The sequence below is a fragment of the Mytilus trossulus genome, chromosome 1, assembly GCF_036588685.1.
Source record: "Mytilus trossulus isolate FHL-02 chromosome 1, PNRI_Mtr1.1.1.hap1, whole genome shotgun sequence".
NCBI lineage: Eukaryota > Metazoa > Mollusca > Bivalvia > Mytilida > Mytilidae > Mytilus > Mytilus trossulus.
The window spans coordinates 82,091,976-82,110,014 of record NC_086373.1 but is presented as its reverse complement, the minus strand read 5'-3'; the positions used below and the strand labels follow the sequence as shown (position 1 = coordinate 82,110,014).

At 31.2% G+C, this 18,039-nt stretch overlaps 1 protein-coding gene across 2 annotated transcripts in view; it reads right to left on the bottom strand.

Annotated features, from left to right (window-relative positions):
• The window catches only part of LOC134687096 (titin-like), a 28,137-nt gene extending 10,320 nt beyond the window's left edge, over window positions 1-17,817 (bottom strand). Inside the window, exons 1-3 of one of the 2 annotated variants that reach the window (XM_063547094.1) lie at window positions 16,392-17,817; window positions 5,276-5,368; window positions 2,096-2,176 (exon numbers count right to left, since the gene is read on the bottom strand). In XM_063547094.1, the coding sequence (XP_063403164.1) occupies window positions 2,096-2,176; window positions 5,276-5,368; window positions 16,392-17,481 (1,264 nt within the window). In that variant the 5' untranslated portion in view covers window positions 17,482-17,817. Of the gene's footprint in view, window positions 1-2,095; window positions 2,177-5,275; window positions 5,372-16,391 lie in introns of both variants that reach the window. The other variant, XM_063547085.1, reaches the window with a different exon arrangement.
• Between the last annotated feature and the right edge of the window lie 222 nt (window positions 17,818-18,039).

Genomic DNA, 18,039 nt, shown 5'->3' with positions numbered 1-18,039 from the left:
TTGGCCAGGTCACCGGACACATTTTTTAAAACTAGATACCCCAATGTTGATTGTGGCCAAGTTTGGTTTAATTTGGCCCAGTAGTTTCAGAGGAGAATATTTTTGTAAAAGTTAACGACGACGGACGCAGGACGACGACGACGACGGACGATGGACGCAAAGTGATAGGAAAAGCTCACTTGGCCCTTTGGGCCAGGTGAGCTTTAATGTAGAAATCAGTTCACCTTATTTGGAGTAGTTTCATTACATTTCCATATATCTAAATCGAAGACATATCAACACATAGCTGCGGAACCGTAGCTCTTAGGTCCTTATGTTATTTTTTGACTATTTGCGGATCATAGAGCTACGTATTTTTCCTATTTCAAAACGTTCTGAATTGCGACCAAGGTTCAGGTCGCATTTATTTCCAAAAATAATATTGTTTATAATCCTGCAAAGCTTGTCAATATATATAGTTAGTTTTGTTATATATTTATATATCTTTGGTCCGGAAATAGTCAAAAAATTACATAAGACCATAAGAGCTCCGGTTCCGCAACTAATCAACACAGGTAAACCCAAACCCGATAAGGGGTTACACATGTGTAATGAAATTACTTAAGGTGGTATGGGAGTCTAAAGTATAAATGATAGAATTTGTTAATACTTGATCATACTTTGCCAAAAAAATGCAAAAGTAGAATACCGCTGTTTAAAACTCGTAAATCCATGGACAAAAAATTAAATCGGGGTAACAAACTAAAACTGAGAGAAACGCATTAAATATAAGAGAACAACGAAACAACATATAAATGTAACACGCACAGACTAAGCATGAGACAAAATCCGATGAGAATAACAAATATAACATCAAAACCAAATACACGAATTTGGGATAGAAAAGTACCGTGACACGTCTTATAGAAATGTGAATCCACACTCAAAGATAAGAAGAAAAAAAAGGACGACACAACAAAAACACAACGTAAAAATGTAACACGCACAAACACGATCTATAATATAACAATGCACATATTCCTGACTTAGTACAAGACAATTTTAGAGAAAAAAATGGTGGGTTGAAAAAAGTTAAATCACAAAAATACTGAACTGAGAGGAAAATCAATTAGGAAAGTCCATAATCACATGGCAAAATCAAATAACAAAACGCTTCAAAAACGAATGAACCTGGTTTTGTGACATGCCAAACCTCGCACTTTAATGGCAATGTTAAATATAACATTAAAATTACATCATATTATTACAGGACTACAATAAACATAAATAGGAGAACATATAAGACACTTAAACTACCGTAAATAATGTACACCTATTCTAAGTTATGTTCTTATAAGTTAGTTCACATTAAATATCAGCAGTCCTGCATTAAATTTTGCTTACTTGATAGAAAATCTGGACCTTAGGTTCACTGTTTTTTACAATCCAAGATGGCAAAAGACACCCATACCATCTTAAACTGTCAACTCTCAGTCATTTAGGAACATTTTCGATTAAAAGTTGAAATCTTACCTGTTTACTTTCGTGCAATGTGTTGCATGTTTTTAAGAATGTTCAAAAATCGAGAAGGTTCAATGGTTGTTTGGGTGTTGGGGTGACTGGATTGATATTTGTGGAACGGTTATATAATTTGATGGTCAAAATTGGAGAGTTTTTCTTTAGGCTACAACAATTTCAAGATAATATCTTTAGGACCTGTTGATCTAAATACACACAGGAAGGAAATGTATTTTGTACAACTGTGTAAACTCCTTTTGATATTTAATATATATACAAACCACTTTTCTATTTCAATTACCATTTCCTAAGATATTCAAGTGTGGTAAATATACTGAATAAAGCTTGTATGACGTTAAGTCAAGTTGTTAATAATATCAAGCCCTTCATTCTGTTTTTGATGTATTTTATTTATAGTTTGATACAGACAGGACAAGTATAGATTCGTAAAAACAAAAAAACTACAACACTTTCATCTCTAAGAATATTTTTAGACAAATAATGAAATAAATCAAACGGCCATTTTGCATATATTTTTCTTTTCGCAAAACTTTAATACATCTCAGCGCTAGATTGAACCCCTTACGATCGTACTTACCTCCTGGTGTTTTGTTGACTTGTTTTGATTGGTTCTGATGAATTTCATGCTGTTTGGTGATTCGTGGAGCAACTACTGGCGCTGAAATAAAAACGATATCTCATATACTTTGTTGCACTTCAGTTTTTCTGATTTTCATTTCTCGTCCTTATATAGTTGACGTGTTTCCCTCTGTTTTAGTTTGTTACCCTGATTTAGTTTCTCGCAGTCAATGGGTACACCGGTATACTACTGTTGCCTTTATTTATGTCCTTTAATTTGGCAAAGTGCGTTTAATTATGCATCACTGTACAAGTTTAAACATATTTGAATCGACGAGCGCGTGCTACGACAGGTTTGACAATGCCGCTGGTATTGGTAACTTTATTTTAGATTATCAAATATATTATAATTAGGTGCAAATTCACGATGGTATTAAAACAATTGGCAGACATTTATATGTCAATGGTCATGCTCTTTTCAGATGCCTGTTCAAACTGTGTACTGATTTGTTTTTATCCGAATGATAATATGAATGATCCCGCTTGTGGTTTAATATCGAAATAGGATGGATGTCATGATAGTTGGGAAGTCCGAAATTTATATATATTGACTATGATTTTTCATCAATGAATTTGTAGACATTTTCGAATAAATCAATATATATATAAAGAAGGATAGTTTTCAAAAATCGACAGGACGTCTATACAAAATTTTAATGTACAAAATTATCCTGAAAATTATTTTACTCCTGATTTTTTATGAAATTATACATTTCTTTTTATTCTTAATATCGTTCATTTCTGTATTTAGTTTAACATTACCCTTTTATTTCATTTTCTACATTTTGTATACTTTTGCACCCCGTTATTCTCTGTTGTTTATATGTTTTGCTCAAAAACAATTTGAATCATAATTATCTACTCATAAAAAGTAAAATCACAAAAATACTGAACTCAGAGGAGAATCCAATCGGAAAGTCCAGAATCACATGGCAAAATCAAATGTCAAAACACATTAAAAACCAATGACCAAGAACTGTCATATTCCTGACTTGGTACAGGCGTTTTCAAATGTAGAAAATAGTGGATTTAACCTGGTTTTAAAGCGCTAAAACTCTCACTTTGATGACAGTCTTATCAACTTCCGTTATATTTACAATTATGCGTGAACTAAACAGACATAATAAATAAAATAGTCAAAATATGGGTACCCCATCTCAACCCTCTTTAAACTTATTCAGTAATCTGAATTGAAAATATAGACAATTGGTGGGTGTCGACGAGCCTGATTTGAAGCAGGAAGAGTATAAAGGAACAAAGTAATCTCGTACTTACCTGTATTATAAGTTATATAATAATACATTTCGTGTCTATAATGAATCTTTGTACAGGTTATTGTATCAAAGTATAATGATTTAATTACGATTGCTTAATTTGCTCTGTAGATTTTTTGTGATATTCATTGGGTGACCAAGTTTTCTGGACGTTAAAAGAGTCCTTTACAGGAACTCTGTAAGGCACACATGTAGACCTCAGTTAAAACAGCAGATAAGTATCAATTCCTCACCAAGCCTTGATATATCTTCTATCCTCTTTTTCTATGAAAGTCAAGTTTAAGCCTTTTATATCGCTCGGTCTGCTTTTATAATAATTGTTTTGGGCCTAATATTCCGTATGTTTATGGAATAGTAATCAAAGGTACCAGGATTATAATTTAGTACGTCAGACGCGCGTTTCGTCTAAATAAGACTCATCAGTGACGCTCAAATCAAAAATATTAATAAACCCAAACAAGTACAAAGTTGAAAAGCATTGAGGATCCAAAATTCCAAAAAAGTGTGTAGATGGAAAAAGTGAAAAACAGCCAAGCATTGAAGTAACCAATACTTGCAGCTTTGTATAAATAAACAGTAGAATACCGCAGTTCAAAAGTCATAAACCGATTAAGCGAAAACAATTCCGGGTCACAAACAAAAACCGAGGTAACACATCAACTATAACAACAGAAACACCAAACTGCAATAAATAAAGGCACAAGAAGTATACCTATGTTCAATAGTCAAAAAAAGATTTAACTGAACAATTTCTGTCACACACCATAACTGAGGGAAGAACGTCAACTACAAGAAGACATAAACGGAATAGCAAAAATAAACGCCAACATACATGATTATATACTAGTCAACAAAAGAAACGATACACGACTTTGAAATGAAATTCATCAAAAAGTATTTAATGTAAAACAAAATGAGATATACTGTTTTAAAAAGCTTTTATTTGCAATGTATGCACATGTGATAATGAAAATCAAAACTTGTCGGAAAGTATATAAATTCCATTTAAATGATCAAAGATGCAAATTAGTTTGAAGGAAAGTTGAAAAAAATCGACACATAATTTTCTATGACCTAAATCAAATTTCAAATTTGTTTAAAATATTCAATATGCTAATCAAGTTATGTTCATGATGTAACTAATGGGTTGAAATATTGATTTTTCAAATTTTTTGAAAAAAAAAAGTGTTTTTTGAAATCTCAAAAAATGCAAAAAAAAAAGTTTTTTTTAATTTTTGTCTCAAATCAATGCTTTAGATATGAAAACAACACACAGTAAATTTGAAACCTTTCGGATTAGTTTTAAAATTGCTACCGCATTTTGAATATCACTTTACACATACTGTCTATGGTAAATCTGTTAATAATGTCTACATACATTTTAACGATTTCTCGTGGGACCGAACTTTGCTTATCAAATAAACAAAGAAACTGTATGATTTTTTAAAACAAATTGATGGCAAATACGTGCACTGTCTTTACCTCTAAATGAGAGGTTGATACATTTTAACGATTTCTCGTGGGACCGAACAAATAACCAAAGAAACTATAATTTTTAAAAACAAATTGATGGCAAACACTGTCTTTACCTTTAAATGAGCGGTTGTGACATCATAAGTTGGAACTTCTGTTTTTAAAATTGTCGTTTTATGTAAATTTTGTAAAAAACAAAAAATGCGAAAAAATGTCAAAAAAGCAAAAAAAAATTTTTTTTAACGGATTTATATTTCCATTATGATTAAGTATTACTACCTTCAATATTGGTCCAATGAACGGAAAACTTTATCTTTAATTTGAAAAAAAGTCTTGCACGTTTCTTTTGTTGACTAGTATATATATATAACTAAGATGTTAAAGATACTAACGTTTCATTGGTTGTCCAACTATTTCATAATCTTCACGATCATCATCAGCATCAGATACACTTGGCCTCGGTGGAGGTATCGGAGCTTTACTATCTACTGAAATAAACAGTAAGATATGATTTAGTGACCAGCATCTCCTTCTTATGATCGTGTCGCTTTAAGTTGTATATTTTATACAATGTTTGTTACATTTCATCCCGATGAAACGATTTTTTTTGTGTATGAATTACTTTAGATTTGGAATTTGCTTGAATTCATACTGAAGCAACATAAGTCGTGTATGAAAAGTATGCCTAGTTAAAAGGACGTCCATTTGAATGTCATTGGTGGGGAGGAGGAATAAAAAAAGAGCCCACACCGCTACACTTACTTAAAGGTTTGCTACGACATAAAATCTAAGTAAAAATCTTGGTATTGCATTGAAGAATATTTTCGAAACTCACCAATAAAATGATGTTGACAGCTAGACTCCATTTTTTTGTGGATCTAAACGGTAATGATAATTTACCTTAAATCAATGGATAACAGTTTTATGATTTTGATAACTACTCAAAAGAAAAAAAAAAAAGTATAGCGTATTAGGGACATTTAAAAAATAAATTTGGCAGTGAAATTTTATTTCAAAGTCGAAATTTTGACATTTCAAATCTCAAAATTTCGACTTTAACTCGAAATTTTAACTTTTCTTATCTTGAAATTTTGACCTTCTAAAATCTTGAAATTTCGACTTTTTTTTAACTCGAAATTTCGACTTCTTGTAAAATCAAAATTTCGACTTTTTCTTAACTCGAAATTTCGACTTTTTCTAAACTCAACTTGAAATTTCGACTTTTTCTAAACTCGAAATTTCGACTTTTTCTAAACTCGAAATTTCGACTTCTTTTAAACCCAAAATTTCGACTTTTTTAAAACTTAAAATTTCGACTTTTCCTCAGTATTTATACGTTTGCGATTACCACATTCACAGTCATTTATATCAGCAAGGCGGAGAGCAATTTACATCATAAACTTCATAAGCATATTTTAATAAACTAAACCATTTTAAAGAGATTATTTTAGATAGAAAATCTTGTTCTTGCCAAAGAATAAACAAAATATGTTTCAGGTTCAAATACATATTTCAAGTCTGGACTTCAGATATGTGTACCAAGACAACCCCGCTATTCCGACACACCTATATTACGACATTCTTTTACTCAACAGTCTAATATATAAAGACAAGGGTTAATAGTTGTGTTATAAGAATACAAACTTCCAAAACTAGAAAAAAAAACTGAGCAGCTCATTGTTCGTTCTGAATATGCATGGCATTATTGGCTACTTGATTTACCATTGTTTAAACAAGGCAAAGTCAGTGACTTGCTATTGGTATACCAAACAGGCCTTTGAAACTGTGATGCTAAATGTTCTCAGACCTAATGATCCGATGACAGTGTCGTGGAAACTAAAACATGGAATATGGGGGGGGGGGGGGAACTCTGTCAACATGCATGTTCTTTACGAATGATTTCTTCAATATTAAATGCTAATCCATATCTTAATTTAAGTACAAAACCAGTTTCTGGATATAAATTGCCAAAATGTGTGGATGACGCTTAAATAATTTGCGTCCATGTCTACTCCTTCTAAAATTGTAATAACTGTGTTTGAATACTAAAATTTTTCGAGATTTCAACAGTGGAAATTTTGAGATCAAAGTCGAAATTACGATTTAAGAAAAAAAGTCGAAATTTTGAGTTTACAAAAAGTCGAAATTTTGAGTTTAAAATAAGTCGAAATTTCGAGTTTTAAATAAGTTGAAATTTTGAGTTTAAAATAAGTTGAAATTTCGAGTTTTAAATAAGTCGAAATTTCGAGTTTAAAAATAGGTCGAAATTTCGAGTTTTAAATAAGTTGAAATTTTGAGTTTATAATAAGTTGAAATTTCGAGTTTTTAAAAGGTCGAAATTTCAAGATTCTAGAAAGTCAAAATTTCAAGATTTTGGAAAGTCAAAATTTCAAGTTGTAGTCAAAATTTCGGGATTTGAAAAGTCAAAATTTCAAGTTGTTGTCAAAATTTCAGGATTTGAAAAGTCAAAATTTCAAGTTGAAGTCAAACATTTAGTGATTTGAAATGTCAAAATTTCGACTTTGAAAAAAAAGTTCACTGCCAATTTATTTTTTCTATGTCCCTAATACGCTTCCGTATATTTGCTAAAAAAGAAACGAGAAACGAAAATGACAAACAACATGGAACAATAAAACTGACTCAAAGACTCGAAAAATTCACATTTAAAATATTTAACGTACGTTAAACATGCTCTTCAGCACTCTATCCTCTTTAATCTTTAACCGCAAAACAAAAACATAAAATACTAAAATGTCAATTGAAACAAACTTGACCTTATAGATTGGAAGTAGGTACTCATATTCCTTAGAAAAATAAAAATAAAAAAACACTAGATACTAATCTAAGAGAACTTGAAAGTTAGTCGAAAACCAATTCCAACTAATAAATAAACCATGTTTTCAAAACTATCATTTCAAACATAACATATTAAATGGATTGAGTTAAAAGATGTTATTATCTGGCTGCGAAAAGCATGGTCTTGTACAATGCAAAAGTATACATACCGACATGATGTATAACCGTAAGTGTTCTTAACTGAATAGCCATACAATTACATATTGAGTTATGTTTTAATTTATTTAAAACAAAATCAATGTTAGTAGCGAGGAAGACCATTCTCAAGGAATTGACTACAGTGAAAAATTACTAAATGTTCAAAATAATATAAAACATGATAAGACGTTGTATGATTGCCAATGAGACAACTAGCGCAAGGTGCTATGCGAAGGCTCATATTGATCGAGGTGCGATACCAAGACTCAACGGAAAATACATGCTTTAATCTACTTATCACACCCTAAACAAATGATTAAATCAGTAGATACTCTATTGCTCCGTCCGGCAATATCATACATTTGTGTCCTCAACTCAAATAATTCCGAACAGGAAAATAAATAGGACAAACCTACTGTTATTGCATATGCAAATCACAATGTTTTCGTGGTAATCTATAATTACGGGCTCTTCAAAAATTTGTATCGCTTAATAGTAGGATGCTTTATCACATTTATAAGATTGTGTCTACAATTATTGCCTAACTTCCAAACCAAATATTTATATTTATGAAAAAAATAGCAAGGTGTTAAATATAAGACGTCACAACGAAATGAATATAGCAAACGATTCTATAAGGGGTCAAAGGAACATCACCGTAAAAACAAGAAACATTAACCATAGAAACGAAAAATCCTCTATCTGGTCAGCATTTTTAGTATAGATCCTCTCATGTGACACTGAAAAATCCAGATTTCAAAAAGGACAATTAATATTAGTCCTATTAGATTTATTCAAAAGCAGACCCTTGGGTAAATGTTCTCACTATGATTAGAGATGTTTTTAGTATTGAAAGCAAAAATATCATCAAGGTTACGATAAGTGTTATAATTTTTTTAGTAAAAAATCTAAATAAGATGGATTTACATTTTACAATACAAAAGAAGGCTTTATATGACTTTTTTTTTTTTTTTTTTTTTTATAAAAGCAGCAGATGTCGCTAAGTACAAATTTAAGCACTGAAGCACCAAATAGTGCGATACTATAATTAAGTGACTAAAATAATAAGTATGAATTATTTTCATTTTTTTCTTGGAAAGATATTTACAACCAACATATTGGAAATTTTGAATAAAAACTAAAAAAAAATCGACGGAAGTGAATCATAATGATCAATTGTTTTTTTTGTATGTTTTCTTATACCATGCCAAACAATTCGGAGAATCGAGCTTTGATTGCTATATCCCACGAGATATGAGGAAACACCTATGCACAATGTGTTGAAGTGGAATAGGAAAATATAGACTGGCACCAACTGAAGAGAATACCATAACCGGAAGTCATTGACAGGATATTTCAAAGGAAACAATACAACATCGGAAAATCAACTCAATCATGAAATCCTCTTCAAATTAATGAACAAAATACATGCATGATGTATATAAAAATAAAAAAATATGGAAGACAACCATCACCACACTATTGAATTTAATATTGAATACCTTCTTAAACTTCTGAAGATCATCCTGAATATGCATGAAATATTTGCCACTGGACGTTAGGTAACCAACAATCAATATTTATATATATATCAATAAGTCCACACTATCAATTCATATTGTTTAGAGGCCATATTATTAATAGTCTTTAATATATATGTTACTCTATTGGGTTTTGTGTTACATATTATGGTAAACTAAAATTCCGGTAACCAATTAAAAAAAAAACACGAATGGTACTCTTTTCCGCGTTATAATATTATAAGGCGTGTCCGCAACAAAAAGTAAACAGCGAAACATGTTTCAATTAAAAGAAAAATTAATTAAGTCATATCAAACATTCAATACAAATCTTCCTGTATGATCTATGAAAATAAAACCCAGTCAGTTCACGAAAACTTGTGCCATGAAGACAGAAAAAATTACATTAAAATTACATTGGTTTCATTTTTTGTTAATCATCATGTCATGGTTGTATACGTTCTAGCCTTAAGTATTATATTTTCAAACGGAAATTTATACTATAGTACTACCTAGTTATATAAGAAAATCATGTTTGATGTGAGGCCTTTTTTCTACTTATGACAAAGCATACAAATAATGCTGAATATTGTATATTATATATTTTAACTAGGCTTATTGCGTTACAACGGTTTAATATTGAGACAAATAAGAAAGTTCATATATAGATAGCAATCCTATTTTGTTTGCTGCAACAAATGTTACTCATTTATAATAAGATATTAGGAGCAATAACTGTCCATTTTTTTATTTGAATATTTCAGTTTTGCACAAAAGTTTACGAAAAGGGGACGATTTTTCTTTTTCTATTGTTAATTTTCCAATTTTGAACGGTGACGTGTCTGGAATTACGTTTTGGTTTTCAATGAGCGTAATATATGGTTACTGATAAATTATCAGCTGATAAGTCAGCATGCTTTACAAAATTCTTCTATCGAATCAATTATTCGGTTTGTAAGTTTGATTGTCCCTTTTAAAAGAAAACGTATTTCGAACGGAATAACATATCCTAATTATGACGATGAAATTGTCATCGAGCACGGATTCGGCAAAATCAACACTCCTTTAAATAAATATATTCTAAAAAATTACCAATTCAACAGTATAATTATGTCTTTGAATATGGTTTCATTGGTATAAGTATTGATTTTTATTTTGATTTATAGTAAATTAAAAGCATCATTTTGGAAAGTGTATGTTTCCCTCAGTTTTAGTTTGTTACCCGGATTTTGTTTTTTGTCCATTGATTTACGAGTTGTTTTGAACAGCGGTATACTACTGTTGCCTTTATTTATGTGTTAATGCCAAGAAAAAAAACAACAACGAAAAACAACATACAGATCAAAAGAAAAACACATAAACAAAACACAATATAGAAATCCAAAGATTGATCAATACAAATACCATCAAAAACCAGGGGTGATATATGGTGCTCCGGTTGGGTAAGCAAATATTGCTCCATGTGCGGCAAATGTACAGATATTCACTTAATTTGTTTTCTTTTCATTAACTTGTTTTGTTTCGAGCGTCACTGATAAGTCTTTTGTAGACAAAACGCGCGTCTGACGTAAATAGAAATTCAATCCTGGTATCTATGATTAGTTTATCTACACGACCCAACCGTCTGATATTTACAATATATACCAGCAAGATCAGATTTTTTATCATTTAAAAGTAACCATCGCAAATGCGAGCAGAATGCAGAACTGTACACATAAGATTTGAATGCAGCCTAGTCATTCATTACTTTTTCTTGATTTCAGTTTGATTGCAGAAAGATACAGATAACAAAAACAACTCCGACAAAAATTCTAAACTGAAAGTCTCTCAGTAATGGCAAAAGCTCAAACATACCAAGCGAACGCATTACAACTGTCAAAGTCCTAACTTAAACCTCTCATTTGTATGCAGTCCCATAAAATTCTATATATTGACAAAGATCTATGAACAAAACAAACAGACATGATAGGTAAAAATGTCAAAACAGGGGTTCATCAATCAACATTGTGTTATAATTCAAAACGCTATAAATACCAACACCAATACCAAGGACAAGAATAAAAAAAATTATCACAGCAAAATAACACAATGACAGGAGGTACAAGTACAGAGCCACGTTAAATAGACACTACAAAAACTAGACTGAACTGCAAAAGTAATATTTTGAAAGACAAACAAAAAAATATACGATAAAACGTTATTAAAATGATAAAGAATGCCGGTACCTAAAATCTAAACTTGAAGTCCATCGTATATTATTTGTGGAGCAGACACGGAACATTCACCAAACATGCTCTGATATCCTCCGATGAACTCTCTCAGAAAAAGGACAAGATGTTTATTAGTTTTAGCAGTATATCATATTATTATGATTCACTTAATCATCGTTAGTAGGAATCAAAGATATCGATAGATTATATCATGGAAATTGAATGTTCTAGCTATTTACATGGTTGATGTAAAGGAAGGCAACAATGACAGTATATTGTATAAATAAAACCAACCTGAAATGTTAATTGCTAGTATTTTTTTTTATAAAACGGGATAATATAAAGGGATTGTAATACAAGAGTGAAGTTAAAAACTTATCAAAAGTAAAACAGGGGTGTTAACGTCGTTGCATCTATATTCAGTGCATAGTAAGAATATTTATAATGTACAGTTCTATGTTATTTTTTATTGTTGAGAAATCTAATTTTCATAAGAGCATAAACTGTGTGATTTGTAAACAAATGCAAAAAATTGTACGAGTTGATATTCTAATGCAAGATTACCTGCACAATCAAAATTATATCCATTTTTTAATTTAAGGCTCGTGCTTTCCTAAAAATTCAACAAAAACTAAATTTCTTCCAGAAGTACTATGGATTTACAAATATGCATGTTAACTGTAATTTGAAGGAATGTTAGTTGCAATAAATTCTTTACTTTAAACTTACATCGGAAAAATCAATAGTCTTTTTAAATCAAGTATGTAAAGAAACATTATTATGCAATAGTAAATAAAGGCATTCACACTCGTGTTATATAGACCAAAACAACATGTTTGATGGTACAATGTACATTATTGTCAATCTTGGATTCAGTATTTAGTTTGATGGGATTAATGTTCTGTACAACGTTACCCATATTTATGAAATTTTGAATCATCTAATCGGTGTATAATCCAACATCTCCTTTGATTCATTTATCATGTATATATAATTTTGTCACACCAACTCGTCTAAACATCAACCCAACAATGTTAGATCTGTAAATTTGCTTTCGCAATTTGTTTGTTCTTCCCTCGCCGGGATTCGAACCCGTGCTACTGAGATATCGTGACACCAAATAGCCTGCACTGTAGCCGTCCCGCTAGACCACACGACCACCTGGGCTTTATAAAAATGAAGCTTTCGGTGGCCGGGTGATACCTTTCCGTGTCAGTTTTAATCTAGCGTCGTACTACAGTACATGATATTAAAGGCATGAAAATGTTATTCTTAAAGATCAGCTAAATTATCAATGAAAAAGGATCCTACAGATTAATGTAAGATACAGTCACAGAAAATAATTATATTTATAAGTACGTCTGAGTCAGTGACAACTCCACAACAGATGTACCCATCGGATCACCAGTAGTGATGGTGATACATGGCTGTATACATTATGTATATTCAACTCGTCTAAACATCAACCCAACAATGTTTGTTCTTCCCTCGTAGATATAATACATACATACATATATGAAAATATATATTAATCTTATTTCCCCGGTAAATTTTGTGTTCTATTTTTATAGTTGAGCGAGGTTTTCAATTGAATTTTAATGAGTGAAGTCTTGCGACTGTCGTCAAGTGCATTAAAACTACTGGAAAAAATATGTTTGCCTCGATTTTATTCATAATCAAAAAATCGTAAGATCGTAACAATTTTTGGTTTTCTTCAATACATCAAAATACGGAAAGTGTCTTCTAACGACTCTTTTCATTTAGGTATGAGAAAGTGATTAAATGCTCTGATGGTTTATGCTTACCATATTATTTTTGACGGTAATATGCTAATTATAGTTTAGTTTAAGAATGATACGATTTGTGATTACAAAGTTAAAACAAATAATCTTGCAAAATATGAACTGAAAGATGGATTTATTGAATTTATTTCGATCAGTGGTTCAGCTGTTCAAGTAAGATGTTTAATCCACCATTTCCTACATAAGGCAATTCTCTACCAAATCAGAAATATGACAGTTCTTTGCTATTCCATTTACTTGATTTACCTTTTGATTTTGTCATTTATATTTTCGTTTTGAATTTTCCTTTTGTGCGGTATTTGTGTTATCTTACTTTTAAGTTTAAAGCAGAATGATTGTCCTTGTAAAATAATTACTCATATCGAGGTGGTCCTCACTACGAAGTTTTTGAAAGAGTGTTGAAGATAATTCTCTATCTTCTTCTAAGCAACGAGTTTCTTATAAATCTTCTAGCCTTCTGTGCTACTCCCAATGATAATACACGGAACACGCAATGAAAGTGCAATGAAGTCCTACTGTAAGAAGTGTTTTATATTTTCTCTTTGTGAACATTGAACTTCAACTTTTCTTATATCACCTAAGCCGTATTTGGCACAACTTTTTGTAATTTTTGGGTTCTCAGTGCTCTTCAACTTATACTTGTTTAGCTTTCAAATTATTTTAATCTGAGCGTCACATATGAGTCTTTTGTAGATGAAACACGCGTCTGGCGTACTAAAGCATAAACCTGGTAACTTTTATTTGATTGTGAAAACAGATAACTTTGACCAAATTTCTGGTTCAAAGTTTTCTTTGATATTTTTAATGGAAACTTAGATAGTTACAACTGGGGTTTATGACTAATATTCAGTTTTCTATTACAACAACTAAGGTAAGGTTTTGGTTGTATCAATTTAGTTTACATGTTTGGTTTACACACGTTTATACATGTATTTCGTGAAGTAGGGTTTCACGCTATTGCATTTAATAGTAGTTGGAAAAAAATATTTTCTGTTTATATCTAGTCCATAATGGGGTACTACATAATTTTAACTATTTTGCTAATCACAATCAGATACTTGACCAAGTGTGGATATTAATTCGCAGAGGTAATCAGGGGCGGGAGGGAGCATATTTAGATTTCTTGGATATCTTGTGTACACTAGCAATTACCAGCTTTTTCGAAATAAATAGCTTCGCGACCAGCTAACGCGGGCAAAAGATCATGTTTTCTAAATATGTGTTGAATTTATCATTGCTATCAACAGGGTTTGTAAAGATGACAAATTCGATTTTGTTATTTAATTTCAAAATCATTTAAGGATTTTCTTTTTACAGGAGAATATTATAGCATTTGTCTTATTTTGATAACACACAATTAGCCGATCTGAAGACTACTACTAGTAGTATTGTGAGATTAGTTCTAAATCGTCGTTTGAGACAGCCCCTTTTCGAAAGGTCTATTACTAGAATAAGAAAGAAATGTTTCATAGGCAACAATAGAGTGAGGACTTTATGAAATTATGAGCTATGCCAGTTTTGGATCATGTTAATATTGCACATCGTTATTCTTTGTATTTTTTTTATTTTTTTTTTTATACATGTTTGGTGCTATAAATGTTTTAATCTTTCAAAATTGTAGTAGTTTAGTACTCAAATTCTGAAAAACAAATGAAATGCAATGAATGCTGATGTTTAACATCTTTAATTTTAACTTTTTGAACGTGGTTCCTTAATTCTCTAAATAACCCTGAGGTATAAATGTCAAATCAATTAAATTGCTAAAGAATCCTAAGATATTAATTTCCAAAAACAGTTATTCGTCGCTTGTATTCATGTTTTGTTTCCTCTTTAAAAATGTGATATCTTGATAATATTAGATGTTGTTAATAAGCCTATCTAAAGATCAGTATTTCCTTTTCATAATATTCATTGCTTTTACTGTGAATTAAATGCTTCCTTTTAATCAACTTCTTACAACATTTCAGCAAAAAATGTCCGTGATTTTCTTTTAAGTGGGCGTATTTCTTAAAATATATTTTTCATTAATATTTTCAATTAACCTAACACAATAATGGTTCTATAAATGTTACGTAAGCGCAAGAAGTTATCTTTACGATGCTATATTAGTAGCTTGTACAGCTAAAATTATTGACAAATGTTACGTCAGTAAAATCGTTTGTCTATTTGCACACACAAGTATTCATTTATTCTGACTTTTTCCAAATCGTAACCGCTAATAAATTTAAAAATAAAATCGTATTCCGTAAAATTTACCAATATTGACGCTCAATTGGTACTCGTGCAGTTTACACAACATGAAAACCTTCAACTCTAAAATGAAAGCAATTCTTGAGGTCGACGTTAATTAGATTTTACAAAGAAACGACTTGAAATGTGCAAGCGGTCTATACTTTTAAACATCTACGGACCAAGCATCTACGCCAAATTTTCTAAATATACTTAATAATTCAAAGTTATGTATAACTCTTATAATTGTAGATTCAAACAAACCTTGGTCGTACAGTTTATATGCATAAAGGGTATGTAAGCAAAACGCAGTGCTCATAAATACTTTGAAAGAATTACAGCCCCTATCTTTTTGAAAATTACCGAAAATTTAACAATTCTTTTGGAGATTTGTCAGTAAAAGGTCGGTATGTTGGTTATTCTAATTATCCATATATGCATTACACTGGCGGAGATAGCATGTTCACATATATCTATGAACTTGATGCCTTCGAAGCAAACATCCGTTTAAAGATAAGTAAAAGCATTAATTTTAATAACACAACAATTCGATTTCCTTCCAAAACTGTTGTATGTTCTTAACTATTGTCTTATTGAAAATAAACAAATAATTGAAATAATAAATGAGTATTTATACCCAACGAGTTTTGCGCTCGTATATTTATTACAAATGAAATTCGGCTCAAAAGTAAAAATAAGACTATCGTAGTGAAGATTAGAATGTAAACATAATTTTTTTTTAGAAATAAATACCTTCTATATGATGACCAGGACGAGGCGGCACAGGAGGTGGTGCTTCGGGTATGTATGACGCTCTCTTTGTCTCTCCTCCTTCTGTGTCATCAATCACGTAAAAACTCCTGGGATTCTTTGCAAATTCAAGATACAGACTTCCATCAATAACATCCATATTTGGTGACGTTTGTGAAAAATTACGAATTGCCAGAAGTTCGTATTCATCTGGCTCCGAGTAAATTGGTACATTCACTTCAATTTCGTTGACAGCATCCCTGCTTAACGGCAATAGAACTATACTTCTATGAACATACTTTTCATTTTCAATCCTTAAACTTTCAGGCATGTATGGTAGTTGTGGTTTATGATGTCCAACGACTACTTCTTCTCGAAATACTCGTTTAAGTTTTACACAGCCAGTAAATGCTTGGACGTTTTCAACTGCGCTTTGTAAATCTGTCGTAAGAACCTTTTCAAATTCATCTTCTACAAATCTTACGAATTGTGGAAGTGGCAATTTATCTATCACATCTGTCAGTGTGTATTCCGTTTCGTCTGGAAGTGGAACAAACCGACCTTTTACACTATTGTTCAGGACTACAACATCGTCGTCATATTTTGCAATAAGTCCCTGGTTAGGTAAAAACCGATCCAATTCTAATCTTTTGCCAGATTCTATACGTATAGCTTGATCTTGATTTGATTGTGCAAAGAAAGGAGTATCAACCCTAACATAACGTGGAAAGTCCCTCATTAGTTCTGTGACATTAGTATACACTTTAAATTCGGTTGGTGGTCTCGTAATAACAACTTTGCCCTTGTACCCGAGTGGAATGATAATTTCTCGGTCTGGTTGAATATAACCAGTTCGGTCTTCCAGAATGGCTTCGCTCCATGATGACACAACCGTTGCGTATACTTTCTGAATACTTTTAACAAAGTCCAGTTTTAACAAATCTCCTCTTGAAAATGATTCTGCATCATTATCTCCATAAAACCCTTCAGCCACCCGCACAATGGCTGGCATACTAGAGTATACCACATCTCTGATGCTCTGTGTTTCATCAGACCACACTATGTCTTCATCGGTACCTTCTTTGGATGTCATGTCATTTCCATATTCAATACAAAACTCAAACAAGGAAGTACTGCGCTGAAATATATAATCAGTTTAAAAATAGTCCTTCCTGAGTTAAACCAGGTGCGCATTAAATCAAGTCAAATCATACCTTTTATGTATTTTATGATACCACATTAAACAAATATTTCGATTTACAAACAACAAGTAAAAGTGTACGGAAATAGTTTATTTTGTTTGACGAAATATTAAAATGTAAATGACGGTTTGGAAACATGGTAAATAAAGATCTTTATTCAATTCAGCATTTTCAAGGCTATGTTCACCATAACTTATCGAAATATCCGTTTAAAAAATCTTGTGTTTTCTATTTAAATATTGTCAGAGTCGGAAACCATGAAGTCTTCCGTACTCTTCAAAAACAAAGAATGATGAATAAAGCAAAATGTTTTTCTTCTAAATAGTTTATATATATATATATTTAAATAACCTCATTTAAACGACATTTCATTTCCTTGTTGGTCCAATTTGTATATGATTCATGTATCGATAAACCTATTGTATTTCTATTGCTGAATACGCATTTAA